Source organism: Sphaeramia orbicularis, chromosome 13, assembly GCF_902148855.1.
Source record: "Sphaeramia orbicularis chromosome 13, fSphaOr1.1, whole genome shotgun sequence".
NCBI classification, from domain to species: Eukaryota; Metazoa; Chordata; class Actinopteri; order Kurtiformes; family Apogonidae; genus Sphaeramia; species Sphaeramia orbicularis.
The window spans coordinates 4,687,576-4,696,206 of NC_043969.1; the positions used below are offsets into that span (position 1 = coordinate 4,687,576).

Consider the following 8,631-nt stretch of genomic DNA (forward strand, 5'->3'; position numbering starts at 1 on the left):
TTTGCCACGCCCACTCCATCCCAGTCTTGTACATTTCTTCTAAAATGAAAATTTATAATATGTTTGAATGTGTTACCTGCATATAGACAGACCCTAATAAATGCGTAATCGCAAATATTACACCAATTTCGATGTTAAAGTTGCACAAATGGAGCACCTATGCTGTAGTGCCTAATGAGGGGGGGGTGATGCACTGATATTGCAAAAGGAGGATAAAATTAATAAAAGTATGGTTTCTTTCGGTAAAGGCACAAAATACTGTTATATTATAATAAAGTGATGCTTATACAAAGTCCATGTAAAGTGATTTTTAAACAAAAATCGATATAAACCAATTGCCTCTGAATATTCAAATTGAAAGTAACGCGCAATCAAATCATTGTCAAATCATTGAGTTCTAGGGGTTTTAAATAGTAGGCATGGAGGGAGAAAATCTCAAACTAATATGTCCCCAGCTTTACTACAATATTGCTGTATGCTCTAACGCTGCTGTAAGACATTTGTGTTAAAATTTTTGGAGACTTTTGCACAATTTTCGTTCTTGGCCATTGTGCTGTGCCAGAAAAAGACGTTGTGGACTCCTGTAAGGCTTCTTCAGGGAACCTCTCTTTATCCCATTCATCATGTCTGGTGAGTTTCAAGCTGGATTTTTCATCTGGAAATCATTTCGAAGTGTTTCTACCCTGTTTGATAAAGAAATAGAAAAAAAGAAAAGAGAAAAAGCAATGTTAGAGACAAAATATAAAGTGCATCAGAGTTACATTAGAAGTGAGGCGTTTTGCATTAAATTAATAATTTCTGGACATTTATAAATCACGTAGATCTGTAAAATGACCAAAAACAAAGTGACTAAGTTAAGTTGTTATATTTTAATCCATGGCACCTGCTACTCAGTTGATGGGTGGATCAGTAGTGTCGACTTACTCTATTCTAACAGTATTACCGACATTTTATTTATAGATCTATTGTGCGTCTTAAACTTTTCCGCAGACACATCTGGATATGTGGATCATTTTCAGACATATTTTATCATTCCTGAATTATTGCTGATTTTTTTCCCTCCACTTGTAGCCCGTTCTGCTTGTGGGCAAAAAGGACGTTATGCGTAACCGTGTTAAGAGTGGGATGTGTCTGCCGGTTAACTTTGGCTCACTATTTGCCACATTTAAGACAAATCATGAAGTAGCTTTAAGATGTATGAATATTAATCAGATGAGTTTTCGTTGTCGAGGCTTCGCCTCATTATCAAATCGCCTTTTTGCAAATGCCTCGCCACTCCTAAACGGTTTACATTACAGCTTTAGGCTTATGTTACGTCCACCTATGCGAGGCGTTCTGTCTGATTATTTCATCAGGATTCACCTATGGGGAAATACGACTAATATGTCTCTATATGTACGCGGTAATATTTCACGGTAGCGAGATGAGGGCTGGGTGATTTGAATACAGAAAAATAGCTTGGATTAGACGAGGAATTATCGCACTTTTTTTAATCTCCCACGTAAATTTCTATAAATTGAGACGATGTGTTCAAACTCAGCGCAACGAAACAAAACTACTTTTACCCAAAGACCAGACACGGGACGCGTGGAACTGTAAATGCATAAGCATATAAACAGGGTTATCACAGATAGTTTTGGCGCAGTCTTAGTCGACTATATGTTTACTCTTACACATAACTGCAGCTCAGACCAACAATTTAAACATTTAAGAGGAGACTGTTGAGGCTGTAGTCTCCGATCAAACGACACTACGAGTTCTTTGTTTTGGTTTGTGCGTTTGATGCCTCAAGCCCCTGTAACCGTCCTCTCCAAATATCTTAAGGATCGACACCTCTCGATTGAAACAGAGTTGTTGAATGCAGCATTCAGCTTATCGGACTTGCGTATATGATCAGAAATATAAACTTACAGTACGGCATTTTGTGTGGCTTTCCTTAGTTCCTGGTTTGAGTGGGGTGGCTTTGCAGCGCGGTTTCAACACAGCCAGCAGAGAAAGACTGCTTACGGCGGAATAGAAAAAGCAGATCTTTGCTGCCGGAAAGAGGGAGCCCTAACTGGCTCTGGAGGTCTGGATAAGTGATCAGAAATATCCACAACCACAGCGCACTGAGCGGAGGCAATGCGCTTTTACGCACCATGGATTCAGATTAAACTCGGGTAGTTCTGGCGCTACGCAGTTTTAAAAAAACACTGTAGCCTTCATTTAGTTAATATGTGGCACCTTCTCTCTAAAAATAATGCATACAGACAATTGCATGATTTTTTTTTATTAGAATGCAGGATACTGTTGCCACAGAATCAACATGTGGACATGTGTGTTAGAGACACTGTACAGACATTTATATTTTTCATTCACTCAGTTTGAGATGAGTCACTGCGGGTTTATGCAGATCAAAGGTGAGCAGAATGAAGTGAAGAGGACAGGAGTGAGTGTTTGGCTACTGTGTGCGCCAGTGTGAGTGCTTGGTAAACATGAGTGACACGCTGTTCCCTTCATATAGATAAGCCAGTGCGTGTGTACCAGGGCGTGCGAGTGAGAACCACGGTCAAAGAGCTGCTGCAGAGGCTGAGAGCTGAGAAGGAGGCCAACAGAAAAAAAGTGAAGACGGTAAACACCCCTCTCTGCCTCATTACTGTCAGCCTGCCCTCTCCACTATCTCACAAAGCATGGCTGAAAGTAACACAGCGTGCAAAGCAATTATCTCCTCCTGTAAATTATTGATTGTGCCTCCAGCAGAAAATATCCTAACAACTGTGAATCACGTGCCGACACAGACAAGGACACGGACACACACACACACAGAGAGAGAGAGAGAGAGAGAGAGAGAGAGAGAGAGAGAGACAGAGACAGAGAGAAAGAAAAAGCACGAAAAGTTATTATAACAAACATATGCATTTCAACTTTCAAAAACTAATTTAAAAAAATCTGGCAAGAGACAAAAAAAACATTAACCACACTTTTCTCCTCTCATTTATCTTCTTGGTTAACAGGTAACCTCCGCTTGCTTGGAGCGCCAGGAACTTTCGTCCACTTTTCCAAGTAAGTTCACGTAGCACTAATGTCCAAGGGCAAAGTCTTGCCCAGCGCATGTTAAACCTTGAAATCCTTTAAACCACAGATCCTGCACAGCATCTGCATCCAAACTTCATGTAGAGCAAGGGTTCGAAAAAACCTGCAATGTACAGTGTGTAAATATAAGCCGACATTTGCATGCAGATGAGCAGTGATGCAGATAAAAGAGCCAGAGTTCTAATCATAAATCACTTAGATAACTTCTGATAAATCCTCAGTGCTTGCAACAAGTCAGCTAAAGCACGGAGGTTTGGAATAAAAGAAGTCAAAAAGGTACTGCAGTTCTTGACAAGAAGCAACAACCTGCCCTGTATTCTCACCAAAAATTCCTTGTCCGACTGAAAAGTCTACTTCGATTGCAATTCTTGTCAAATAAACAGCTTCACTGAGGAGTGCAGGGTCCCTTCCTATAAACGGGCAACATTCAAATGTGTTGGCTGATAGTGTCATGACATCACTCTCAACTTTTACGCAAATGTCTTCCTGTGGTGTGGTCTTGCAGAGACGATCATGCACCGCTTGCGTATTGTGCAAGCGCTGTTGTTCTTTGCCTAATTAGATGAAATGTTAGATTTAACAGCCGTCTTTGAACGCAACATGTTATTAGCAAGAGGAGGTATTTATAGTTGTATGGGCATTACCAGGTAGTGTTTAGGTCAGATTTTTCCCTGTATTATTAACACTGTGGATTTTTTTTCACTCCTTCAGGTCACCATGTGGATCCGGTCCGCGCGCCCCCCCCTGCCGACGGCCCCAGGGCCCTACAGCTGCGGGCGGCCCCGTTCCCTGTCAGCTCCTGTAACAGCCAGCTGCAGGAGAGCACCTACATCGACTGTCAGCATCAGCTCTGGGATATGTTGCCCGGCAACGGATACAGTGGCAGCAGCACAAACAACATCAACAACAACAACAACAACAACAACAATAATAATAATAACAACATCGGTGGCGGCGGAGGCTTCAGCGGCTCCTTGCCTCCTCCTCCCACTCTGCCACTGCCCTGGTGGCACGGACTGTCCTCAGATGCGGACTACTATGGTCCGGAAGTGGTAGGTTTCTCACCAACACACCAACTAACCAAATACAGTTAATGTTTAATTTACATTGGTTTATCGGGAGTAAAAAGTCAAGTTGCATATCACAGAAGAGGACCCAACTGGGTGGATTGCATTTTTAGATGTTCTATATTTCGGACTTCTGTAGTATATTACAATGTTAAGCGAACAAAATATATATACAATGACAATAGCATATAATGTAAAGCTTAAGAGTCCCACATTAGGCAGGGTACCACATTACAGCAATTCACCCTAGATGCAAATGGGATTATTTCACTTTTACAGTCTGCAACTGCATATATACTGCATTTCGTAACCTTGTACATAGACTGAACCTGGAGCAACATGAGTATGATTTCAATCCATTCAGAAAAGCTTGAAATTCTGGTCTACATTATGCATTAAGCAGTATGATATAATTACTTTATTTTACTAATAATTTTACTCTCCTACATCTCAGTCTCTTGTGTGCATTGGCTCCACCTTTGTCAGACACTTCTAGTTACAGTTTTCATCCCTTCCCTGTCAACTCTTCTTTTTTGGCTTGAGGTAAAATCCCCCTCCCTTTTAAGCAAAACTAAAGTCTTTAAATCCCTGATGAATTTGCTGGAATCAATTCATTAACTGACACAAAGCTGAAACAGGCCTGTTTTATGAGCCCATGAAAAGTTGACAGTGACATGACACACACCTGATCCTTTGCTGTAGATTAAACTGTCAACAGTATTTGTTCAAATGAGTGCAGCTTAAACATATACAGCTATAAAATGTAACATAAACATGAATGTAACACTAAAATTATTCCCACATCATTAAATAATAGTATAATGGCTGATAGGGACAACTTTACTGCATGACTTACATACTCTCTGTGGAATTTCCTAATATTACTCAGATCATTTTACTTAACTAAGGTCTTGATTGCAGAATGTTATTTTTGTAGTGGCGTATTTTCACACTGTGGTATTAACATTGTAACTTCAGTAAAATCAAAATACTGCTTTCACAACTGCCTAACTTTAGAAAATACTTAATTTCAGCCTGATTGACATCACATGAGATAAAAATGATGATATTTCAATTTTAATAAAGTACTTTACACTGAAAACTAAAATAAAAAACATCACTCACAGGCATCCCTGGTAAGCCTGTGGGTAAGTGTGTGAAGGATGATGTCCATCATGTGACACATTTGTGAACTGCTGTCCAGGAAAATCCTCACATCTTCCTCTTCTTTTTCTTCTTGTCCTTTGCAGGCTGTCTGCTCCACACCGGAGTCACTGAAGCTCTGCAGCCCCATGGATCACAACAGCTACTCACCGCAGGACTCTTTCTCCTCCTCCTCTTCCTCTTGCTATGACTCGCCCAGCAGGTTGGAGTCCAGCAGCTATCCCAGCTTCACCCCAGAGCACTACCACTACCAGCAGTGCAACCTTCAGGACTGTTACTGTCTGCCTCCCTTTTGGACAGGCCAGCAGGAGAGCCTCTCTGCCCCTGAATACACAACATACTACAGTGCCACAGACTACCCCTATGCCTGCCCGGTCGACGAGAACTATTTCAAAAAAGATTTCCCTGTGAGCTCTGAAATGTGCTACAATATACTATGATGAGGCCTTCAGCAGTATTGTTCCTCTTCTGCCTGTAAATATGATTCATTTCAAGTACTCAAAGCTTCATGAGGTTTGCTTGATGGTCCACTTGTGTTTGTGCTTTGCTGCAAGTGAAAATGATAGATGCTGAAAGGATGGAAAAGCTCATATTTTTGTACCAATGACCCTTTGTTTTTTACAATTAAGATTTATTTTCGTAACTTTTTGCTGTACTTAATAAAATTTGTATATAAACTGTGTAGTGCACTGTTTCATTTTGCTTTTACAGGCTACATTCATACCTCAAAAAGTCAAATGTAGTGATGATGTACCACTCTCCTCCGTTATCACACTCAGGTTCATTATTGTGTTGATTTTACTCCTTGACCATGCCACTGCACTTATCTTACACATTGCACAACGCCAGTCTGATACAAGGAAGTGTAAAATGTGGGACAAGGGTACGGGTTTAGGGCTGAACCCTCCTGTAAAGCAGTACTTTGCATTGATGTGAAGGAAGCTGGAAAGATCTCCCTCGCTCAACACCAGGAGAATAAGATGGGTTTACAGTGGAAGCATTATTTTAGTGTTATGAATTAAATTTTGAGGGAAAAAATGTCAAAATTCTGTCTCTAAATGAAACAAGTCCAATTCAAGAATTTTACTTAGGCCAAAAAAATGATGAAAATACATTTTATTCTATATGCATTTCCATGCACATCATAGTTTATTTATTTATTTATTTAAAAAATGTAAACTGTATTTATCAGTTAATCTATGGCAGAAAATGCACTTTCAGCACCAAAAAACTTACAACTCAGCTAATAAATGACTCATATTTCCTTAACTGTACCATATGCTCTCTCAATGTACAGTGAAACACAAAACATAAATCACCTGATACACCAGAAAATACATATTGTGTTTCCTCATTATTTCTATTCCTCTATTAGTGCTGCATTGAAAAATAAAAGACTCAAGATCCGTAAGTTCAATCAGATGCATCCACCACAGTTCTCTCAATTAGGATAGAATAGAATAGAATAGAATAGAAAATCTTTATTGTCATTGTAACAAGTGCAACAAAATTTAAAACTGCCATCCAATCTGTGCATCATTCATATTATAAAATGTATTATAAATGTACAAATAAAAGCTAAAATAGATTAGTTAAAAAAAAAAAAAAACCTCACAAGCAGAAACCTATCACTCACACACAAGCAAACATTCTGTTATTGCACTGATCCCTTATAAAACATAATGCACATCAGATGTGTTTTTCTGTAGTGAGTGTGGTGACTGCTGTTGGGTAAAAACTGTTCTTAAATCTGCTAATATGGACACAACTGTGTTTTATGTGGTCATAACAGCCATGACCTTTGGCCTTCAAAATATAATCTGTTCATCCTTGGCAGATTATATCCTTCCTAAACACCTTCAATTGCAGTTTACTGCTCCTATTGTGTGCTATGTGTTAATGTTAATTTCTAATACTAATGCTAGGTACTGTGTGTTTTTTAGAATGGGAAAAATGCAGAAACCTTATTTCCCAGGGATAAGAATTAACCTTTTCATCTTTAACTTGTTTTAACATTGGTTCAAAGAAAAGCATGTGCCAAATTATGCAACATTCTGTTAAACTGATCCTGAGATACTGTGACGTTAAATATAATGGGTCCAACCGACAGACACATTTTCTTATAGAGATACATGATCACATAAAAACATGCAACACCTCTTACAGTGCCTACATGCTGCAAATACATAAGTAAATCTGAAATCCTGTTTAATACTTTATGAGAGCTCAGTGCCAAAATATAGGCAGACACAGGGATGAAACAACAAAATGCAGATATATCTTGTTCTTTGGTGTCATGCTTACATACCACCTTGGCCTGGAACACTGGAAAAATGACTGTCTGCAGGCTTTCTAATGGCCTGATACCTGAGTGGTTTAAGTGCATATCTGTGTAAGTCCTCATTTGCCCAGGTAATTGTTCTTAAAAATTTTTTGTCTCTTGTCCAAGAGGCTTCTTCAGTTCTGAACTGGAGAAGTCTCTTTGATGAAAGGCGAAATGTTTTCAAAAGAGCTAAAGAGCCACTGAGAATGAAGTAAAACTTGGAGTAAGGTCAAATATTATTACATCAAAAGAGAGGAAAGTAAAGGAAAGGTTTTACAGCTCAACATATCATTAACTAAAAGCAAGTGTCTACAACCACTGTCATTTTTGTCAAACTACATGGCTTTTACTGGTGAATCAGTAGTTGAAGAAGCTGACAGTGTTTCCACATTCACTACGAAGCCTCTGAACATCCTAATAAGACACATCTGATGCTGCCAAAAAGCTGAGAAGCTGAATTTTATGTAAATGATTTCAATGTATTGATGGGACTATTGGTTCAAAAGTTATTAAACATTTTAGATCAGCAGTCGCCAGTGGTTGTTAAGTTCTTTGAGGGTCAAAATTGGGTTTGCTACCCCCTTGACCCTTTAACCCTGGGTCTGGATTCAAGCTTCTATCATCACTTGTTTTGTGGTGGATGTGATGATCAGGGCCAGTATGATCAGTTCTATGATCAAAGTGAGAAGAAGATGAATCTTTATTATTTGTCAGTATAGATTTTACATTTGAACATGCAACACACTGACCTGCTGCATTTAACCTATCACTAACGGAACATGTATGAAAACACCACACACTGTCATGTCAGTACCTTGCTTAAAGGCACATCAGTCAACAATTTCTATGCCGATCTGGGACACCACTCTCCTCTCCAATTTAAATATCTAATATTTCATTTTAACATAATTTTACTTCAAAGAGAAAGGCAAATTTAACACAACAGATGAAATATAACACATTTTAATGTGACCTAATTTCATATAAGACTAGCATTTGGCTCAC

At 39.0% G+C, this 8,631-nt stretch overlaps 1 protein-coding gene and 1 long non-coding RNA gene across 4 annotated transcripts; one reads left to right on the forward strand and one right to left on the reverse strand.

Moving 5' to 3' along the window:
• Positions 1-511: 511 nt before the first annotated feature.
• Positions 512-5,983, forward strand: linc.pou2af1 (lnc RNA pou2af1). 3 transcript variants are annotated; one of them, XM_030151700.1, is made up of 5 exons: positions 512-630; positions 2,504-2,610; positions 2,994-3,042; positions 3,784-4,124; positions 5,390-5,983. In XM_030151700.1, exons 1-5 carry the CDS (start codon positions 624-626, stop codon positions 5,741-5,743), a joined length of 858 nt encoding a protein of 285 aa, XP_030007560.1. In that variant the 5' UTR covers positions 512-623; the 3' UTR covers positions 5,744-5,983. The 3 variants fall into 3 exon arrangements, with proteins under 3 accessions (XP_030007560.1, XP_030007559.1, XP_030007561.1); XM_030151699.1 differs by lacking the exon at positions 512-630 and adding an exon at positions 2,284-2,399; XM_030151701.1 differs by lacking the exons at positions 512-630; positions 2,504-2,610; positions 2,994-3,042 and adding an exon at positions 3,567-3,691.
• LOC115431387 (uncharacterized) lies at positions 547-3,494 on the reverse strand. The gene is made up of 3 exons (XR_003937088.1): positions 3,396-3,494; positions 1,912-3,175; positions 547-683 (listed from the first exon to the last, which is right to left on the reverse strand). It is a non-coding gene; the product is annotated as an uncharacterized LOC115431387 (long non-coding RNA).
• Positions 5,984-8,631: the final 2,648 nt, after the last annotated feature.

Bases quoted from the DNA above. Each gene is read 5' to 3' on its own strand.
- linc.pou2af1 (XM_030151699.1), top strand. From the start codon at position 2,306: ATGTGGACATGTGTGTTAGAGACACTGTACAGACATTTATATTTTTCA. The intron at 2,400-2,503 runs GTGAGCAGAATG...CCCTTCATATAG, and splicing joins CGGGTTTATGCAGATCAAAG to ATAAGCCAGTGCGTGTGTAC. The intron at 4,125-5,389 runs GTAGGTTTCTCA...TGTCCTTTGCAG, and splicing joins ACTACTATGGTCCGGAAGTG to GCTGTCTGCTCCACACCGGA.